This window comes from Chinchilla lanigera, unplaced genomic scaffold (assembly GCF_000276665.1).
Source record: "Chinchilla lanigera isolate Chin_1 unplaced genomic scaffold, ChiLan1.0 scaffold00026, whole genome shotgun sequence".
Classification (NCBI taxonomy): domain Eukaryota; kingdom Metazoa; phylum Chordata; class Mammalia; order Rodentia; family Chinchillidae; genus Chinchilla; species Chinchilla lanigera.
The window spans coordinates 8,701,004-8,723,760 of NW_004955427.1; the positions used below are offsets into that span (position 1 = coordinate 8,701,004).

The window sequence follows — 22,757 nt, forward strand, 5'->3', positions numbered from 1 at the left end:
CTGCTGGAGCTGGGGGTGGAAACTCCTGAGAGAAAGAAGCATTCCTAGAAAGAGATGCTTGGGAGGCGGGGCTGGAGGCAGCCACCCAGGACTCTCACCCCGGGCGGTGCGGCAGCTCTCCCTCCTCTGGAGGGAGGACCTTGCAGGCACAGGGAAAATAAAGGTTCCAGTATGTTCCAGTTTGCCTAGCATGACAGTTCTATGTCCCCACGAAGTCGGTTACACGCAGGATGATAGTACAGACAAGAACTCGCTTCACTCAGTGTAGCTTGGTTATAGCATCTCCCAAGCAATATTCTTAATAAAAGGAATGAAAGAAAATAGGTAGAGAGTTCCATGGAAGATACATGCATGTTTTAAACAGCACACTTACACTTTTCAAACGATTTGATTACAAACTCCAACCGCTTAGAGGTTGTCACTTTAACCCAAAGGAATTTCTTGGGTAACTGAAATAAACATTTAGAAGCAACACTATACTATTTTTTTTGGAGGACAGGCCTATGAACAAGGAAGATTATTTTAAATAAAGGCTCCAGAAAGGCTAGTACGGTGTTAGGTGTTGCAATGTTTGTCCGTTAAGACAGCAACGGTAATCACACTGCAAGCCTGTAAATCCCCATGTTATTTGTCACAAAGATTGACACCAGATTAGTTTTCAGACTTGCGAAACATTTACCTCTGAATTGGAGAGCAGACTTCATCATCCCAGTTGGGAAAAAATAGCTGGGTTTCCACAACTGGCAACAGTCAGAATGGAGAAGTTGCTGCCGAGGACTAACTGCCAAGCAAGTTGAGCTCTGATCACGCTACGTCGTCTGTAGTTATGTAACTTGAGGTTACGTAAGTTAGGGTTAAGCACTGCATTTCTCTCAGACTTACTGGGTGGGCACTTCAACAAAAGCTTATGACAATCAAAGACCGGGTGTGTGTTTGGTCAAGCACTGCCAGCTACGCAAGCTCTGAGCTCCTGGTGAAGTCCTGTCCTCCCTAGGTGATGTTACCGTAATCCCCTGCTTCTGAAGTTGTTGAACCTTCAAGGAAAGGTGCCACACAAAAGTGAAAGCCCGTTGCATTTGGAAGCCTACTCCTCCGTGGGAGTGCTCATCACAGCGAGGACGCTCCAGGCCGCAGAGCTGCTTTAGTGCAGGAGGCAGCCATTAACTGCTTTCTAAACTCCATTAGTTATTCCTGCTGAGCGCGAAGCAGTCCTCCTAAATGCGTAAAAGTTAAATTGCCTATGAGGTAAGGAAATTAGATGCTACTTTGCTGCCAAGTATTATTTTCCATTCAAATGGTCTACAGTCACACATACAACGCAGAAGCGCGGAGCTCAGGTCAGACGGGATGCAGCACTCGCAAGAAATCCTGCGTCCAACATGTAATGACATTTCTCACCTGGTGACTATCCCCAGGTTTGGCCTGAGGTGAACTTGCCTTCCGCGTTCACCCACAGCCCGGCTCAGGTACTGCAGACACAGCCTGTAACCTCCAGTCCAGGCTGGGTGGGCAAGTGGTTCCAGCCCAGTCGGAAATGGAGATCCTTGGCCTCCAAATACCCTAGGGAAAGCACGTGACCCAGTCGGAAGGCCGAGGTGGAAGCTGCAGTGGCCAGGACTGCGAGGAAGTCATGCATTCTTTTTCCTCTCTGTACTTCCAAAACCCGAGGCAGAGTCTGAAAGTGCATCAGCGTCACATGTAACCAGGGAGAAGACCACACCCAGCAGAGAAAAGCTGAATGCTAGTGGGACGCTGGGTCCTTAGGACCTGGTCTGATGAAAGCATTTGTGCCTGTGGGCATCTGAATTTCTAGTTACATTATCACAGATCCCAGCTTTTTCTTGTATTTGGCTATTCTTTCACTTGCAATCAAAACAATCCTTTCTGACAATTAATGAAAAGGAACCTGTAATCCCAGCACTCGGGAAGCTGAGGCAGGAGGATCACTGAGAGTTCCAGACCAGCCTGGGCTACAAAGTGAGCTCAAGGCCAGCCTGAACTGCAAAGGGAGACCCTGTCTCAAAAAAAAAAAAAAAAAAATTGCTTCTGGGGCTGGGAATTTAGCTCAGCGGCACAGCGCCTGTCTGGCAAGCGGAAGGTCATGAGTTCGATTCCTGATACGGGAAGAAAAACAAAACAAAACAAAAAAAGCGAGTGGCCTTGGCAGAGGCTACCTCATTCCACAGGCGAGGGCAGTATCTGCGGGCAGCAAGGGGCTCGCCTGGACCCTGACCCTCCCCATGATCGTCGAGGCTAGAACCCAGGTTTCCAGCTTTCTCGTGGAACTTTTTCACAATACCATGGGAAAAATTCATTAAAGGGTAATCATGAAACACACTGGGCTTGTTTAAAACTTCTAATCGAAACTTTACTCCAGTTAAATATTTATGTATTAGACACTTATGTTCTTTTTTGGGGGAGGGTTTCCAGCAGCGGGAATCAAATTCACGACCCTGCACTTGCCGGTCAGGTGCTGTGCCGCTGAGCTAAATCCCCAGCCCAACTATGTTCTTAAAAAGAATTTTACCTAATATTTTGTCATCCTTTACACTGTTACGTAAAATATGCACAACCTGAAAATACATTAATAAACTACACATCTCAGAAATGTGCTTGTGGTCTGCTGTTACAGCAACAGAACAGCCTGACAAAATAGCTTAAAATGTTTTATTAAGTATATATAATATTACAGGGTAGTATTTACAAAGTTATGTTTTTTAAATAAAAAAGTACCTTCGCAAAGATTGCAGATATTCAAAGCTTCAAACAGTGATAAATTGACTTAATACATACAAAAAAAAAAAAAACCCTTTAACGGTAACACAGCTGTAAAACAACTTTGGTCTTTAAATCACTGCAAAAAAAATGGCTACTGACAAATAGCACACCTTTAATTGCTATGCAAAAAAGCTCCCCAAGAGAGCACCTCGCACATAGCAACACTGGAGTTCCCTTTATCTGGAATGGTTAATGGGCATGTGTGACGTGGGAACTCATTCTCAGCAGTGGCTTTGTGGTAAATAATGCTCTGCTTAATAAGAACAAAAATGTTTTCTTCTCTTACCTATCATGCTAAGAACACTTTTCAAGATTCCACTGATGTCTTACAGAGAAGCTCAATGCAAATGCTTTTTTTTTCTTCTCCCAAGAACAGCTTTCTGGAAAAGCTAGTTTTAAATTACCATCATGACAAGCTATCAAAGTTGAAAGCAGGAACAATTCCTGGTCACTGCTCATCTCTTCAGAGTTAACTTGGACTATCCCTAGTAGCTACTGAAAAATGACTTAAAGGAAATCCCAGTGGCAGTTAGTGATTTTGTGATACCCATGTAAACTAAAGTTTCTACATAAATCCTCCATCAGATAAAATACAATGAAACGATGAAGAGCTGTCAGACAATTATTTCCCAAGTTTCCAGCAGCAGGTAAACAGAGGAGTCCATATTCCCACACATACACCAGAAACCACACTTCTGAATACCCACTGTAAGAAAAGAGAAACCTAGAAAATGATATACATTTTAAACATTTTATTAATAAGATGAGGAGTAAACTTATCACTTTTGAGCTTTATCAACTCAAATCATAATTTTCTTGGTCACTTACTAAGCTGATGACAGTATCCTAGGCCCATTATTTAAATTGACATTCTTAAGAATTGAAACAGTATGGACATGGAATTTCCAGGTGGAAAATCATTACATTTATGGTTTTCAGAGCATGTGAAATTTGTCAAAAAAGAAAACTCTTTAGCTCACCCTATTAAAACAGTGAGAAATATAAATACAGCCAGATCTCAATCATCAAACTTGTGTACCGAGTGTCTGATGTACACACAACACCGCAGGAAGACAGAAGGGAAAAAAGAAAAGCTCTCACTAGGGCAGCAACTTTTAATTGAGTGAGAATACAAACCCCCAGTAGGGCTAAGCAGAGATACACGAAGTACCAGAGAAGAGAAGTAAGAGATGAAAGAGGCTGCTAGACGGGCGCGGCAGACTGCAAAGGACATGCGGCGCGGGATGCAGGGCTGGAGCGGAAGTGTTGAAAAAAAAATTAATGAATTTGGCCAAGCACTCTGGAAAGATGGTTGCAGAGAATGAGAAACGGTGTCACTCTGAGAACATATCATGAATACAACTGGTCAAAAACGGGGGTCTGAATAAAAAGCGTATTATGGGGCAAAACAGACATAATACTCAAAACACTGCTAGCAATTTAATCTGATGTGGCAGAAACTTGGAGCCATTATGAGTCTGATTTAAAGAGAATGAACTGGCCCAATGATGCCCAGGCTAGAAGACTCCAGCTGCTGTGGTCCCCCATCCCGAAAAATTGACGAGCAGTAAGAGAAGAGTTGGTTTCCTCTGCCATCTCCCCTGCTGCCTCTGGTGGCACTGAGTGGGCAGTGGATGCCGTAATAGACAGGCAGCACTAAGGAGAAATCAACAGATGGTCACACCCAGGGGTTAAACCCCAAATAACGGAGCGTTCACCATATATTAAAAGGTACAACTTTAGTGCATAAAAAAGTGGACTATAAAGATTTTCATACCTTTCTTTAACGGAGAATAGGAGTTTGGATCTTTTTCAAGTCCCTCTGCTTTTTCCCCTCCTTTCATCAAAACTGATTTCTAAAGTAACAATATTAGCAAAGTGTAAATATTTTCAGAAGAAAAAAGAGCAGCAGGAGCCATCAGATTTGTATAAAGGAATGCAGCTCCCTCGCCATAGGCTAGTATTTTGGACAGTTACGCAATTGAGGAAGAGAAAAAAACACACAGGCATATTTTTCTTCAGAAAGATCTGTTTTGATAGGTTGTTCAGTTTCCAAGAGGCCTTAGCAGGTCATAAATTTACGTTTGCTATGGGCAAACCACTTGGTCCCAACATGAAATATTACAATAAATTTGGCATAAAAGAGGCACATGGAAACATTTAGTGGACTAAGAAACAACTACTAGTAATGCCACTACAAATATGAATGTCTTATTACACAAACAGGAACAATTACTAGTATTTTAGAGAGTACTGGTGAGCAGTCGAAAAGCTTTGCAAATTACCTAGAAGTTTTTAAAGTTTTAAGTGATCAAATATTTGCATCAAATATAATTCCACCCAATAAAGACCTTTGTGTTTTAAATGTTTTTACTAAAAGTACGAAGTCAGCATTGGCTCTCCTGTAGGTACTGCACTTTTGGGCTTACAGAAGAGGCGTGTGCCTACCTTAGACATGAGCACATACAAACACACACTCACAAACGAGGTAAAAAACGAGCGCTATTTATCTAAAAGTACTCCAGGCGGTCACAACTGTCAGAACGTTAGTTTTCTTCTAAGGGGGTGGGGTGGAGGGGTCGGAAATGTGGCAGTGTTTTACTTTTCAATCTTAGGGCAGGAGAGGAGGAGGCGGGACTACAGGAGGACAGGGATGAGTGTTCATCATGCAACAGAGACACAACAGGAGTCAAACTGCCCGCCTGAGGGAGGGCCGGCCTTGGGGCCTGATGGAGACACACATTATGCGGCCATGCAGGAGACTCATAGTTCGGGTTTCAGTCTTGCTTTTTCATGCCTCCAATCAGAAAAGCAGTGAAGAAACACTGTAGATTTCTGCCTTCAAATCAGAGGAAGGGAACACATATGTTACAACCACAGCTATTTTTTGCTCAGAGGTGTGAACACGGTGCGCTGAGTAAGTCTGGCTCCTTTCTGCAACGATCTACCATGTCATTGGACCATGTTCAAAGAGGAGAAAAAGTGCTACATCTTGTACAGCAGAAGCAAGTTGACATGGGGACAAGACAAGGTACAAAGGGTAGCGTGAACAAAAGTAAAACACATCCATTCATAAAAGTACCCTAAATCCGGGAAGGATCTATCACACCGTACGTTGAAGGGGGAATGAGTGAATGGCAACCCCCAAGAATGAAGACCACTGTCTCCATCAGTATCACAGCACACACAGGTACACGCAAGGTGTTCCCGACCAAATTCCTGCCTCTACTTAAATCACCGTTCAAATGACCTGAAGTAGCAGATACATTATTTAGCTAACAGTGTAACTGCCAAAGCTGCTAGAACCTGAGTTACTCATGTTTGATGGAAGCCACCGTTTTTCACAGGTATCTCTGAGTAGCCACCAGGTTAGTGCCAGGTGATTCTCACTCAGAACCCATTTAAACCTGGAGTTATGAGGTCCTAGGATCTGAAAGGTATCATTCTTGGAAGTTGCCCCCCCTACTTTTGCCCCTAAAGGAATAAAAATAATAACAGAAAACTATCTCAATTAGGCATACAAACACAGACCATACTTCTTTTATTAACTAAATTACAGCTGCTTTGAATAAAAACTGGAATAATCATTTATGGGTCAATGACTTTTCTCCCACAGATGAAAACCAGTTACTTTTTTTCTTCTTCTTCCCATCAGTGAATCATCAAAGGCCATGGTGCTTAAACACAAGTGTATTCCTTCACGTCTTATGACTCTCCAAACCAGAGTTCATCGCTTTGCTTCAATTATTCTGGAAAAGTAAAAAATGGACATATCATCATCACTCTTCAGGTCTACTTTCTTTACATTAAGATGTATTTAGAAAAATCTGGAATTATTTCAGATATTCAGTATCTAAAAATAATCTATCTATCTATCTATCTATCTATCTGTCTGTCATCTACAGGTCAGAGACAAAAGCCAGGCAAATAAAAATCAGCAGTGAGATGATCTTCTTTTGTTGGGTGAGCTGCAGGAAAGCCAAGTGACATTGATTTTTCAAAGTAAAATATATTCATCCTGGGAAATATTCCATCACTCACTTCAGATCGACACCATTTGTTGAGATGAAATCACCTACGATGGGCGTAGGTCAGAGGGAAACGCCTGGGGCACGTACCTCTTACTTTATCCGTTAACAAGGCAGGTACATTGCAAGCACTGAGCAAGCGTTAGCTAGGAGCCCATCAGACAGACATTCCAAAAATAAACTGATCAGCTAAGTATTAGAACAATTAAGAGGATTTTCAGTAGTCATCACAGATTTCATGTGTCATGAACAAAATTTTAAGGTAAAAACTGCTTTACAACATCTGCTGGAGTGGTTTGGAAAAAAATCACATCTTAAGGGAAATTAACAAAGGAAGAGACACTCAAGATTCTTATATACTGGCTTTTTGACAGCAGAGAAAAGTTTAGTTTCTATACTCAACCACAGAACAATGACACCACGGTAGAAAAATGAAAGAACACAGAGAGTGAAAACAGGACAGTGGAATCTAAACCACGACATACCATGATTCCAGACACCATTTCTGTTTTAAGGAGGCAGTGATGTGCATAATGAAATGTATATTTAAAGGCTGTGACACAATCCCGCATAAGTGGAATCATTCTATTGCTCTTTGTTGAACTCAAGCCTAAACATCATTTTAAATTTAGTTCACATATGATCAGAATATTTTTAACCTTATGCAAAAATTAATTGTACTCAGGGGAACAAAGCCTCCCGTGTTAAACGTTGCACTGTAATATAGAAGTGAGCAGGTAGGTCACAGACTTTAAAATGATAAATTAAAAAGCAAACTGTTGACATCAGCAAGGGATGACTGCAAATACCAAAGGGATGAAGAATTTAGATCTTTCTCAAATGGGAAGAGGATCAGGAGATGGAGGGTAGAGCAGAGGAGGGAGAGGGGGTGAAAAAAGAATTGATGCATTATGGACAGGTGCCAGCTCTGCACAAGCAGTGGAAACATCACGTACTGCAAACATATACCAAGAGAAAGGTTTTTGTTATCTTGCCTTGTGATAAAACTTGAATATGTAGTTATGTAAGCATTGAGAGTAAAAAGTCAATGTTAAAAAAAATCATTAAATGCCAGTGGAACTAAAGACTAATACTATATTAAGATAAAATAAAAGGTGAACATAGCGCTCAGTATCTCAGACATTTAAGAATTAACGAACACATGCCTTTGAAATAGGCAATAAAGATTAGTTAGCAGTCTAGAGATCCAAAAAGAGAAGCAAAAGCTAGTGACTAAACATTTCTCCCTCTAAACCTTTCCTGAAACGTGAGAAGTTCTTGCTTAGAGAAGCGGGGCTATTACGTCCCCATAAGTAAAATGAAACAGAATCACCAACACAAGCAAAAGAAGAAACTGTCAAATGGCAGGGTTGTGGCAGGTCCTTAGTGTACTTTATGAAAAGCATCTTAAGATAATCTGACAAACACTTTACAGAAAGTGCTACAACATCTATAGGTAGAGTTCTACAGTTTTCTTAAAGTACGTTTATGTTTTGTACACCAGGAGATGTGGACCTTTATGATTTGACAGTGTTTTCATGTAAAAAAGGTCAAACTTGCAAGAAGCTTTCTTTCTTTTCAATGTCTATATATCTATCAACTAAGCTATAATTACAGGTGTATTTTATACTTACCCTCATTCATCATTCCTTTTGATTCTTTAAATGCTAAGGATTAGTAACAAGCCAAGGAAGTAGTTAGTAAGGTTTCACAATCAGAAATAATTTAAAAATAAACAAATATGTAGCAAAACCATGCCAACTGTTCTACAAATACGCAGCCATTTGTGGCTGTAATTTTACTACAAAGCATTTCTGTGGATCGCTCCCTTAGCATCCACAATGGAAAGAGATTCGGCTGGGAATACAGATCTAGGTTTACATAGAAAGAAAGTGAAACAGCTTGGTCTCACTAGGGTGATAGCATGCATCTTTCTGAACTTTACAAATTAGATGCAAATAACTGAGATTTTTCTCTACTTGGGTGCTACGCTTCATTCTGGCCAATATCAGCTGGCTAAGGAAAGCTATTAATCAGGGATACAAAATACTACATTTTTCCCCCAAATATAAGAATATTACAAAAGCAAAATTCCTACTTCTTCATGAATTACATGAATTAAAAAAGACGAAGGCAAGAGGATAAAAGAAACTCACTACTAGATTCTCCCCAAGATATAGACAATCTAACTTCCCTGAGGCCAGTTCAAATTATGATCTGATAATGGATCAAGAAGAACACACATACCATTAAGGGGTTCCTCTACAGCTTTCTGGAAAATATTTAAAATATATTTACATAAAGTATAAATTATTGCATGTCTTTTATACTAAAGCATATATATGTCTATAAAGTATGTAAGCAATGAATCCAGTAGTCTAAAAACAAAATAAGGCAATAAATGCTGAAGCAAAGCTCACCAAGTGCAGTTAATAGTTTAATAGCATTATTCTCTTAATATCTTTTTCCATGTAGAATTTCCAAGCCCACCCACTTCCCTCAGTTCAAGAAACATAACCTACAAAACTATTAAAAGAAAACATGCAAACACAAAACAACAACACAATAAACAATACAGCTGAACAAGACATGAGAGTGAAATAAAATTATTTTCAAGAGATGCAGGTTGAATTCAGTAAGGGAAAGAGAACTGCTAGGGTGTAAAGGTCCAATGGTTGGGTTATCTCTAAGAGGCACTTTAGACCGCTAGCTATTTGTAACCAGTGTAGCTATGGCACCAGTCTTTTCAGACTAAAAGGCTAGGGTGACTCAAACACACTGTGCCCCAACCTGCCCTTCAGTCCTGTCAGACTTAGGTGCCCTTCCTGTCATAGACAGATGCTCTCTCTGGGATTCCAGACCGATCTATTATCAATCCTTTATAGGAAGCTGGGTATATCTTTCCATAAAGAAGCTCTTGAGCCTGTCGCCATGATGAGTATATATTTACAAAGATGTCTTTCTCCTCATTTATTCCCTCCAAAATTTGCTCCCTTTCTTGGAAGTTTTTCAGAGAGCTTATAAGGTATCCAATGTATAGTGAAACCTACAGTGTGGTTTCCAGGGAGAAAAATATTTATAAAATAGGGCAGGGGTGAATCATAACTCAGGAAAGATTTTTCCCAGCAATATTAATAGTTATTTTATAGATTCCAATTTTAGTACAGTCAATTTAATATAGATTTATCTTCCTCATTTTTAGGACTGAAATTGTCATTCAGTGTATTCACGTGAAATGGGCCCAGGCGAGGCGGCTATCTTGGAATCAGCTTTCTTTTGATGGAAGAATTAACCACCATTATTCCCACCCAGAAGTTTTCCACTTCTGCAGGAGGCCTAAGAAGTCAGTACCGTCTTAAGAGATCAGTTATTCCATCTCATTGAGATTCAAATGACCAAACCTAAATTTTAAAATAGAACTGGACCCATTCATCCAAAAGTCATGAGATGACTTCAACATTATTCAATATGACGAAACTAAACATTAAGCAGAACAGTTCAATATTCCAATTATCATGCTAACTCATCCAGTGATCATTCTAAATTCATTTAATAAAATTTAACTTACCCTAGGAGGTTGTATAGTCCTCTGATTGGAAGCTGATATAAATAAAAATAAGAATATAAATTTAATAAATGAAATAATCCAGGGCAACGAAACATTTAATTTTGACAAAATATTCAGGGCTAAAACGAGAAGCGTGCCAGAAACTCCAATGAAGGAATGCCAATTTTGGTCATCTATTTAAAAATACAGAATATTCTTGACTATATGCATTGATAGAAGAAAATAAAGTGAGCAACCAACCTATATCTGTTGATAAACACACACAGTCTCCCATTTGGGCATGCCACCCTACCACCCCCTCCACGAGCTCTCTATCTCTTCCCATCCTACCAGCCCGGAAATGGACAAACATGGCAATGACCTCCCACCCGCTCCACCATCCTAACTCACTGCTTGCTTTTCTTGTATCCCAGCCTCCACCCTTCTAGTTTTTAAAGCTCTAGATAACCACTGAACAAAAAGAAAGGAAACAAAATAAAACAAAACACCAGATTCCTCTGGTTTTAGAAAGTTATTCTAGGCAGTTAGTTCCAGCCAATCAAGCCCTCTTCTACCTATTACCTTCTTTTTTTTGGTTTTTCTCCGGTACCGGGAACCGAACTCACGACCTTGCACTTGCCAGGCAGGTGCTTTTGCCGCTGAGCTAAGTCCCCAGCCCCTTCTACCTATTACCTTCTTAGTATTCTGAGTTTCCCTTTACGCTGTTTCTGAACGAGTTAGTTAATGAAGAAATACACAGCAATACAAGGAAGAGGTAACCTTGCTAAAAAAAAGCAAGGGAGGAGGCCCCAGAGCAGCTAATGCTAGTTCTCAATACACAATCAGAGTCCTACAGACATGAAAACACCCACCAGCAACATTCTTTGAATCACTTAGTGAAAGGGTTATTCTACTGTATTATTCTAATATTCTTTTCCTATACAGAATTTTCCACTCCATCTCATCTGCTTCTCTTGGTTCAAGAAATCCTCACTTCTCAAAAAAAAAAAAAGTACCAAAAAGTACAAAAATATAAAGAGCAACAACAGAAAAAATAATATACCTAAACAAGAGATGGAAGCAAAACAGAATCATTTGCAAGTCATGCAAGTTGAATTCAGTAATAGGAAAAGAATGTATGTTACGATTTCTAGGATTCCACTGTAACCTGGCCTAGGCAACCGCACTGGATTTGCTGAAGAGCAGACTGAGACCAGCACAGCACTGCCCTCCTGGTCCTAACAGTGTATGTATGTGTGTGCACAGATATCTGGATCTACCTTTCACATCCTATTTGCAGTATTATTTTTCCAGTCCCTGTCTCACTTTACAAAATTAAAATGCACTTTTAAAATATTTAAATCCAGTACAATTACAAAAGAAAGTGGAAGTCAAAATCTCACTCTTAACATTAAGGTTACAAATTTAAACTTACAAATAATAAAGATATAGAAGTTAAAATTCTCATAGAGACATTAATTCATGCTTAAAGAGAGAGTCTGGGTTTTTTAAAAAAACTACCTGAGGATTTCATTGCATTTCAATCAATACATTCATTTCTAAAACACTACATCTGCAATGAGTAAAAATTGTTTCTGAAACATTTACAACTTTTACTTCCTAATAGAGATGCTCAAATTTGCAACCTTCATGTTACACATATTCAGATTTACAAAGTCAGATCATAGAAGCAAAACACATGAATTTTCCTAGTCTACCACATTAGCTGAAGAGCAACTTTCCTGTACCTTTTCTCTTCTTGCCTTTCAACTGACCGAAGGTATCTTTCTGCACTCTAGCATTGGACAAGTTGATGTGAAAAGTTAATTTAGGGTATTTTCATAATGTTAATCAAACTGAATCAAAGTCTTAATGTAAATAGAGTATACTTATATACAAAACTATGATAAAGGAAAATAATTTGAGGAACTCCTAAGGATTTCACTTTCACTGTGCTCTTTTTACAGTGACCTTTGCATTTGCATGGCCTCTCGGAGGAAGACCAAGGGGGGGGGGCGGCAGCTAGGCAGGACCTCTTCCCACTTGAGACTGCGTTCCAGACCTGCAGCCACTGTACTGAACACCATTCTTTGTCAGATGTGGAATGCAAGGGCAAGTAATCCGGATAGTGAGAAATAAAATACGGAACTCACTATCGAAGACACCTACTATCACTTCACCCGGGCTATGTGAATACGCAGGTCACACGCTGTTCTTAGGAACACATGGGCAACAACAAAATCAGCAGTGTCATCTTTAAAAGCCAAACCCTTGGTGACTGGAAAGTGGAATAAATCTCGAATATGCATAAACATTCAAGACGCTCACTGCAGCCACCGCATGAATGCCAGTCTACTTGAGATATCTTAATTGTGTTTTATGGACTTATGTGGAATAAATTAGGAAATTTCACTGAGAAACAACTGAAGATTATAAATACATAAATTAAAGATAGGTTGATTTTGGCTATTTCAATTACATATCTAAGAAGCATTAATTAAAGGAGAATGGAGAAAATATAACAGAGCCAAGCTCTATCTGTCACTACAAGATAAAGTTCAGAAAAAAGTCTCCTTGCAATAGCATACAAGTCACAGTAAATTTCTCGACCATGACAATTCATGTTTTGTATTAATTTTTAGAAACAAAATGTTCACGCAAACCAAAGTGAAGCACTGATTTCTTTATTCCATTAATTTATAACTTATTTTGTTAGATAGCAAAAATTATTCTTTATCATGGGGCGCTGTTGGGCACTATTAAAAGCATCTATTTCTATATAGTCAAAATAAGGATTTATGTAGAACTTGCTATTTGAAAACTGGCAAATTAAATAACAAGGTTAAAACAAAAAAGCTAATTCCATACTTACTAAGAACTGACTTTAAAAGTAATAAAATGCTAAATCTAAACACAAATGCGTTAAAGTTATGACTAGAAGCCACTGCTCTTTAAATGAGCGTAAGTGACAGCATTTGATTGTCAATTTCTATCGTCTTAGGACTGTCCATGTGTACAAGAACTTCAAGTGACAAACAGGTCTACATCAAAGGGCTTTATCACAGCAATAATGGAGCCATTAAGAATCTATCAATTCAAATGGATCCTTCAAAATCTTTCCCTTTACTTGGTACAGAAAGTCTACTCTAAACATACTCTAAAACATAAAATCACTTTCATTTAAAGTGATTTATAATCTAAACTTTTCAGTAATTCCTCTACCTCATACACAAAGAAACCCTGTTTAACACATTTGCAAGGGGACCCTAAGTCCTGTAGCTCTCTGCCGGGCAGCTGTGAACCAGCAGTGGTACGCACATGCCTGTCGGTCGGGCAGCACGGGGGAAGCAGGTGGGAACATGTCAATGATCCTCGTTCCAATTGAAGTTTTCTCACTTTTTCAGTTATCAACACATTTCTTTGGCTTAAAAACATTTTCTGTTGTATGTCTAAAATTCCTGGCACAGGCTTACAAAAATAAGATTGACTTACCCACAAATTTCATATAAACTAGTCCAAGTAATTCTGCTAGAGCTATGATACCCAAACCTGAAATCAGAAGAGGGCCATGCACTGGTACGCATGCTGTAAAAACAAACGAAACCGTGTATTAGCAACGCCTATAAAATGACTAAAATTTCAAAAGGAATTGACAGCAACTAATAATGCTTTAACGAGAGTAATTTTCGTTTTAATAATCAACAAACAAAAATTATGTACATATGGGTAATAAAAATTATCTCTGGCAATGACATAACTCCAAATTATTGTAAGAAAAAAGTCCATCTCTCCATTACACACCCCTTACTGTATCAAAGCTAATGGAAAAGTGCATAAAGTCTAAGGCTCCAACTCCCTGGTGCCGGTTATTTCAAAAGTTCTTCCAAAACTACAGCACAATAGTTTGGCTGCCAAATAGTACACAGACCACATACAACCGACATTCTTGTAGCAATGTGCGAAAGACCGTCCTCGCTGTGAGAAAAATGAGAATTAAAACAAAAAGAAAAGCTTACACCACCAAACGATGGCAAGTATGTGGAGAAACAGGACGTTTCCTTTATTGGTGGCGGTAATTTAGCAATGGAACCAGTGGGTTTTGCAGTTGATTATGAAACTAACCATCCCTTAACATACAATCCAGATACCACACTCCTTGGTATTTATCCACATGGAGCAGACACTTTGTATCTACGCCAGAACAGGAGTCACCAGGATGTTAGCAGCGGCTTTATTCATAATCGCAAGAAACTGAAAGCAGCCACACTGTCCCTCGACAGGTGAAGGCACGCACAACTATGGTGTAGCTACGCAAGAGGGTGTTATTCAGCACTAGAAAGTAATAAAATGCCAAGCTACAAGGAGACTGGAGGAAACTTAGATTCCCATTTCTAAGCCAAAGAAGCCCACATGAAAAAGATGGTATACAGAGTGATTTCAACTCTAAAACATCCTACCAAGTACAAAACCGTGGAGTTAGTGAAAAGTGAATGCTGCCAGGGGACTCGTGGGAGGAGGGAATGCACAGTGCAGCACAGAGGCTCTTTAGGGCAGTGTAAGTGTTCAGTGCAACACCGCAGTGAGGGCTACACACCATTCCACACCTGGCATCGCCACGCGGTGCGCACACCAGGACTGCAGAAATGGAAGCGACGGACTTGGAGCAATTTAGTAACCTGTCAAGGCTGGCTCACTGGTTGTAACAAGCGCAGTCTGGTATGGGATATGGAGGGAAGCTGAGGCCATGCTGGGTATGTGAAAGGGGTGAGAGTATATGGCAATTCTGTGCAGCTGCCTCTCAATTTTGCGGTGACCTAAAACCGCACTTTTAAAAGGGCTATCTATTAAAACAAAAAGGGAAGAAAAAGAAAGCATTGTTTCTTCAAGAAATTCAAACCGAGAGCGCAGAAGGATGTGACTTTTACCTGTGACACACAGACAAAGTCCAACCACAGCGAGCACGTAGCCCAGCACCTGCATGATCAGTATGGCAACGGTGAACGAGGTCATCCCAAAAGCTGGGGGAGGAAAGGGTAGAACAGAAGTGCATTGAGAGGACCATCTGCTACGGCTTACACTCGCTCGGTGCAATCAAGAGTGAGGTCTTCAGACCAAAGATTGACCCTCATGGCTCCTTCTCCGAGGAGAGGGCAGACGCTTCTCCAGTCATCTGAATCTTCTACACACGTCAGCTCCAGACCCACAGAATTAGCCGACTTTTATTACCAGTAATTTAAAGAGAATGGCAGTTTTTACCCCAATCTCAGGACAGTGCTGCTTCGACCATATTTGTGCATTTTACAGTATGAATGGCTACTACGCATGGCTTCTCTACATGCACACAAAATTGCTCTGGTGGAGAAAGCTATAATGCAAATGTGACTATAAACATCATGACCACTGCGTTGTACATCTGTACATTTATGATTTTATAATGAATTAATACCTTTCCAATGTACAACAAGCCAGAGAGAGAGTCTAAGATCTAGAGTCCACTGTGACTCTTCGGTAATAACAACAGATATATGTTAGGGATTCGCTGCTACAGTGTGGAGAAAATGATACTGATTACAGTTAGGCTAGTCATATTATCTTTAAAACTACAGTGTCAAGGTCTGCCAATAACTAAAATAAGTGTTTCGCTGTTGGTGCTTTATAGTGCCATTCCGCAGGACCACTTTTCAATGCAGAGGCTTAACAAAAGAAAAAGTGTCTAATATTAACTTACAAATAAGAAAGCTGAAATTAGAATATGCAGTTAATCATTAAAAATTACACAGCATAATTTATAATGATGTTAACTGATAACAAAAGTATTTTCATATCAAGTATTATAATCAACCTTCACAAAATAACTAGCTACCCTGAAGATCTAGGGTAACCTTAAAAGTTCTGTATGCCACTAAGAATATAATGGAAAATCTTTTAATAAACCAACTTTTATTAAGTTATTAAAAATACAAGGGTGTTTTAACCAAAAGTGCAGTTTTTTAATGAAAGAGGTTAGCAAAATTATGCTGAAAGAATACCTACCTGTCGTAAACACATTGTACTGAAGTAGTATTAATATTCCTGTTGAAATTACAATGAAACCAAGTCCAAAAGAATTCTTTATTGAATATTCTCCTGTAAATAAATAAGAATATTTAAAATATTTTCCTATGTACTTCCTATTTTTGAAGAATATATTCAATTTATTATTTTAATCTCAGCAGCACTCATAAACTGTGAAAGGCTTAAAAATATTTCCCCCAAACTCATGCATTAAGACCACATTTAAGAATATAAATCTCAACATGTATGTGGGCATAACCTCCTCCTCAGTTCGCTCGCAGAGTCCCAGAGGAGCAACTCTGCAGGCGCATTTACAAGATTCCCTTCAGGTACTAAATTCAGTGTGTCCCAAACCAAATCAACTGCTCCTTCCAGTGTCTTCTGCATTGCTCCCCTCCCCACGCACTTCCTAACTCCAGATACAAACACACCTACAAAGTTCACGTTCCTGAACATCACAGCTACACTGCAGTGCCCTAAAGAAACCACCGTGGTGTCCTCCGGCCCCCTACGCTGAGTCCCAGCCTGTCTGCTTTTCTTCTCCATGTGCTCCCGGCCTTACCTCCCACCTCCACTTCCCTCCCCCAGATGTAAGCGCTACTTCCACATCTTGGCCGATGAAGTTTGCTCCACTGCGGCATAATGGTGGCCCGAATGGTATCTCCAACCACCATTCCTTAGAACTTAGAAACACTGCCTTACATGGCAAAAGAGTGAGTTACATTGAATACCTCGAAGGGGGAGTTTATCCTAGATTACGGGGCTGGGCCATCACTCCAGGGACAAGTGTTCTTGTGCAGAAGAGTCAGAGGGAGACTTGACACAGACAGCAAGGAGAAGACAGAGGGGTGAGGATGCAGCAGTGTGACCATGGAGGCAGAGGTTGGAGCAGTGCTGCCACAAGCTAAGGACTGTCAAGGGTTGCTGGCCAATACCAGAAGCCAGAAGCAAAAGGAATGGGTTCTCCCCTAGGGCCACGAGATGCAGTGAGGCTCTGTTGATACCCTGATTTCAGACTTACGGCCTCCAGAGCAGAGAGAGAATTCTGTTGTATGACACCACTCTGCCATAATCTGCTCAATGGGCCTGCCACGGAAACCACTCCCACCCCTGCCCAACACCCAATGCCCTCTTTACACCAAGCCTGCGTTCCCCCACAGTAATGGTACACCTTACCTGGGATGAAAAGAATGGCTCCAACGATGACAATGATCGTGAGCAGCAGTCCAGCGATAAGTAAAAGAACGATTTTCATACTTGTACAATTGGATTTATATTTAAGTGCTTAAAAAAAAAAAAAAAAAAACGAAGAATACATGAAACAAATTGTGAACCCACAACTCAGTATAACTGAGTAACCTCTGAGGAATGACAACTTCCTATTATCAAGTCACCTGATAAGCCAATGGATAAATAAGCTTATGTCAGTATAAATTAGGCGCTGAGTATGCAGGAGACACTTTGCCCCCCACCATGCTTTTAAGTATGAAGATACCAGTACATACATCAAGCTTTCTCAGCTGAAGCACTTTTAACTTGTTGGGCAATGTAAGTTTTTGTGTGAGGCAGCTCTGTGCATTGCAGAATGTTAAGCAGGATCCCTGGACTCTGCATTATGAGACACCAGTAACGTCCCTACAGTTATGTCAATCAAAGTGTCTTTAGGCACTGCCAACGTCCCCACATGGGCAAAGACTGTAACAGGGATACACATCAGACAATGTAACACTGATACACATTAATACTGATGGGAAATAACTGATTAATTACCAAAATTGAACAAAAAAAGAGAATGAAGTTCCACCCCACATGAGACTAAAATTCTGGAAATCGGGGTATATTGTTTAGAAAGAGAATAGAATAAATATTGAACAACTCACACCCTTGTGAAATCCTTATGGAGAAAACTGCTTAAAATTTTCAAGTAACATACTTAAATAGAAATAACCTGCAAAAACTCAAAAAGATTCATCATACTTGTTATTGTATATGATTTTAAATTTATTGTCAAGTACCTTATACCCTCACTGAGAGTCTATTTCCATGAATAAGCCCCCAAATTTTTCCTTTATAATCTACTGACATTTTGTTTGAATAAAATTAATGTTTCACTAGGAGATTATTACAGGTAACCTAAAACCTAACTGGGTGGCAGATACACAGTGTGAGTGACTGCAATTCTGCTGTGTAGCATCCACATGCGGACAGTCTCCATGGAAGTAATCACTGGGCAGCCGTAGTGAAGGGGAAAATATTTTAAGTATTATAGTTTGCATTTAATTTTCCTCCAGTATGATGACGGACAAAAAGAACTATAATAAAATCAACAAGTCATCAATGACCTACATGACCGTGAAAAATAAAGGTATACTGCTGGCACCTGACGACTGTTTTAATCTCTACCTATTCATGTGGAGGCAATAACCTCAACTCTTGTCACTGGAAGGGAAGACAGAAGCCTAAGCAACAATTATGTGTCAAGTTGAGTAGCAGAAATTCCCATGGACCAGAGAAGAGAAATCCAGTCATCAGAATGTATTGCTGTGAAGTTTTACTGATTTGTTACCTGAATCCAGCCCTGGAACTTGCCTGACTACTTTTCACTTATATCCTACCTCCCTAGGAGGCATAGAATTTTTACAGCTCCACTGTTTTCTAGGCTTAAATCCCACCTAGAATGAAATTCAGTGCACAGGTCATGTGCATAATAGGAAAAGATGCAGAAACAGACTTACATCTTTTTAACCCCTTGGGCTGTATATTGTTTACTAAATAGAGCTCCAAAGTACTGCAAGTAACGCAGTTTTAAGTAAACCGCACAATCCAACATTCATAAGAGACTCTTCCAGATTTAATTTGATACACAGAAGAGATGATAAGATCAAGCAACGAGGATTTTGAGTATAGTATAATTTTACGGAAAAAGACTGACTCATGTCATTCTTAAAAATAGAAGTTAGAATCTCATATAAATTCAAATTCTTTAGGTTCAGAAGAACTAGTAGAGGAGAAAATGTCAACCACAGCACCAATAAAACCCCACAAAATCCCACTATGGCAGCGTGTTACCAGAGCATGGCCTTTGCCCGCTGAGAATAAGCACGATGTATACTGCAGTAGCTTTGGTTCCTGTTCGTTGTTTCAAGAACTACTTATTTTCAAGGCTACCTTGAACTTTTCCTTACATGAAGCAGCCATTTCTAACAAATATATTCGTGAAGTCTGCCTAAGTAATGACAGGCAATGAAAACACATCCCCATGTTTTCTTCACACAACCTTTATAACGGTCTGATTTCCGCATTTCCATTGCTCACAGTGGCCATCATGTAGCAGGTCATGTGGGGCATATCTTGTTGCTAGGCCAGGTGTCCATTTTCTCACCTACAATGCAATGTCAAGGAACCCAATAATCTCAAGAGCCTTTTACCAGTGATTTTTTCTTGTGCTTTAAGTGGATTTATTCTTATTTAGCAAATCATTGCATGTAACGAAGAAAACAAATCCACGTACTAACTTCAGGTATGTCTAACAGTGTGCTCTTATCAAACTTCCTGGTATGACTGTTCTGACTGATAAGATGTCTTTGTAATTTTAAAAATTTGCATATTCTTAAAGATTCCTCTCAGCCAAAACTACTGTAATCAATATTCGAAGTAAAATACATGAAAATAATAGTATTTACATTTTTCATAAAATGTTTAATAACCTCAGTGGTTGCCTGATCAAGAATAAGGAACATCAGGAGAGATGATATAACATTTTTAATTAAAAAATGAGGAATTCTAAAATGTTGCCTCTTTTAATTCAGAATACATATATCCTGTTTAAGTTCAGAGAATATAAAATAAATCTAGCAGGCTATGTCTCAGCAAAAGGTGTTAGGTTAGTTCATTTCTTTGTTCTATAAATATGTACTGGGTATCTAAAATGTATCAGGCCCTTCAGTCTAAATCAAGAGACAAGTAGATTCTTTATTCAATAACGATTTACTATGAACCCATGTGACAACCACTAAGCGCTAACAAAGTAGAGAAAGGCAAACACAAAGCCTGTCAAGACCTTTACATCTGCATGAATGAATGTGTGTGCTAGGGTCAGGGGTGGGCGAGGTGATACTCCCAGATCTTTCCCAGTTAAATAAAAGGTACAGTTCTCTGCTAGTCTAAGAAAGGTCTTTCATGTATTAAATCTTTCAAATCTATGTGAATGAAACAAGGATATGCCCCGTTAGCCCACCTGAAGAAAGAAAGTGCTAATGTTATGGACACGATTTTCCGTTCTCTTTGTGACTGATAGAGAGTGCATGTAAGATGACAGACTGCATGTTGTGGCTGATAAAACCTAGTCAAATATCAAGTCTATGGGGGGTAATATAAAATCTATCACGTTAGATTTTCACGACTGGATTTTATACATCCATCTCAGCTCACACAGTCTGCCTAACAAAATCCAAATTTCAACACCTGCTCAAAGACATGGCATTTACAGTCCCTGGTCAAGTGATCAGTGACAAGGGTAAGACGCTTACCAGTGAGAGGAAATGTGTATCACATTAAGAATAAGACACACATGAAGACAAATAATTGATTTAATTTATTATAGTATGTTTTCTGATAACCTCAAGAAAGTTATTTAGAAATCTTTTGGTAGTCTGTTGAGCCACAAACCAAACATGTCTTCAATGCAAGATAAGATACATCTCATGATTCTTAAAATTCAAATTTTAAATTTGATTTTTAAAACTTATTTAAGTTACTATTCTAAAATATTTAACACACTCATTTGGAATACATACACATACACACATAAAGGTAGGATTTGTAAAACTCCATGTGCTACAACTTACTCTCATGAGACACTGTTATCAAAATTAACACAAACTGAACAGCACAGTCCCTGTGTAGAGGACCTAGCCACGGAAGAGCTCAGGCTTGTGTGGCAAGCATTCTGAATGTAAATACAGAGGATGTCCTGTGGACTGATTTCCGAGGCCCGGTTCTAAACAACTATGCTCCCACAGCTCTAGAGTATGTGCAGAAAGTTGGGGTGTCTGGACTTAGAAAGGGTCAAAGGAGCAATAACTATATTTCCATAAAAGACTGAAATGCTGATCTAGAGTTCTGGTCAGTTCTTCCTACAGTGAAATCAGGGCAAACCATATGATTTACTAATAGAAGGTGGTCACTATTGGACAAGACCAGGGGAAGCACTGGAAGTTCAAGATGATTAAACAGAATTCACATTATACTGCTCACAAAGTCCTGTTATTAAGGCCCTACGGCCAAGTCACAGAATGATTGTAACATTTTTGGAAAGATACATTTACCTTCTAGGCTAGAAATTTCCAGCGCAACTTAGTATATGTCCTCACTTCTTGGGAATGATTTTTGCTAATCAATGAAGAAATTCTCTGCTCCATTTCTTCTTTTAAATGTTAGTCTTTTCATGGCTTAATTACTTTATTACTAAGCTACACTTGAGGACTAAGTTGAAATCGAAAGCTGTTGTGACAGATAATTTTTTCCTTCAATTTGCCAATAATGATTTCCACAGAACACCTACCCAAATTCCTATGAGCAGTGACCCAAATCCTTCCGAAATAATCTTGAGACAAGAAAGAAAAGGAAATGAAAGATGCTCAGAATACCTAATCTGAAATAAAATATAGCAGTCCTTACCCAAGAACTCCAAAATAATAGTTTAAATTTTAGTTACGCCAATAGATGAACTGAGTACATACAGTACACACTTCACTGCTCTCTCTTCAGGCCACAAATCACTACACAAATAGCAGATGAGCATCACAATTAGTGACCAGTCATGTCTTCTCTTTTGAAGTCCACTGGTGATTGGTCACTGTACCCGTTATTCAATTAGCATACACACATAAGCAAGTAGTTACGGTACTCCTCATCTCTGTGACAAAACCACACGTCATATTAAAATGGATGATCAAAAGAGGAAAGTGGGCCAGGAAGCGGAGAGAGCAAAGAAGTGAAAAGTGCGAACACAGAAGTGAAATGTGAAGAGGTCATAGCGGACTGGCAGAAAAAGCAGCTGTCTGTGTCGACCTGACACGTGGCCGCACAGGAGCTGCTTGGGATGCAGCCAGAGGAACCAGCGAGGGTGAACGTATCCACACAGACGAGGAAAGTAGGAGGCCCAGGTCATAACCAAGTATCCAAAGAAGAGTTAGAGGGCTGGGGATTTAGCTCAGCGGCACAGCGCCTGCCTGGCAAGCGCGAGGTCGTGAGTTCGATTCCCGGTACGGGGGGTGGGGTGGGGTGGGAGGATGGGGTGGAGTCCGACTCATCAGGAACAGGACAGCAGCCATATGCACACCTCAAGG

The 22,757-nt window shown here is 39.7% G+C and overlaps 1 protein-coding gene across 1 annotated transcript in view; it reads right to left on the reverse strand.

Moving 5' to 3' along the window:
• Window positions 1–3,515: 3,515 nt before the first annotated feature.
• Window positions 3,516–22,757, reverse strand: part of Cd47 (CD47 molecule) — a 36,444-nt gene continuing 17,202 nt past the window's right edge. Inside the window, exons 4-11 of the mRNA XM_013515051.1 lie at window positions 17,584–17,691; window positions 16,387–16,479; window positions 15,279–15,371; window positions 13,846–13,938; window positions 10,375–10,406; window positions 9,054–9,078; window positions 8,441–8,473; window positions 3,516–6,527 (exon numbers count right to left, since the gene is read on the reverse strand). Coding sequence (XP_013370505.1) covers window positions 6,523–6,527; window positions 8,441–8,473; window positions 9,054–9,078; window positions 10,375–10,406; window positions 13,846–13,938; window positions 15,279–15,371; window positions 16,387–16,479; window positions 17,584–17,691 — 482 coding nt within the window. The 3' untranslated portion in view covers window positions 3,516–6,522. The remainder of the gene's footprint in view (window positions 6,528–8,440; window positions 8,474–9,053; window positions 9,079–10,374; window positions 10,407–13,845; window positions 13,939–15,278; window positions 15,372–16,386; window positions 16,480–17,583; window positions 17,692–22,757) is intronic.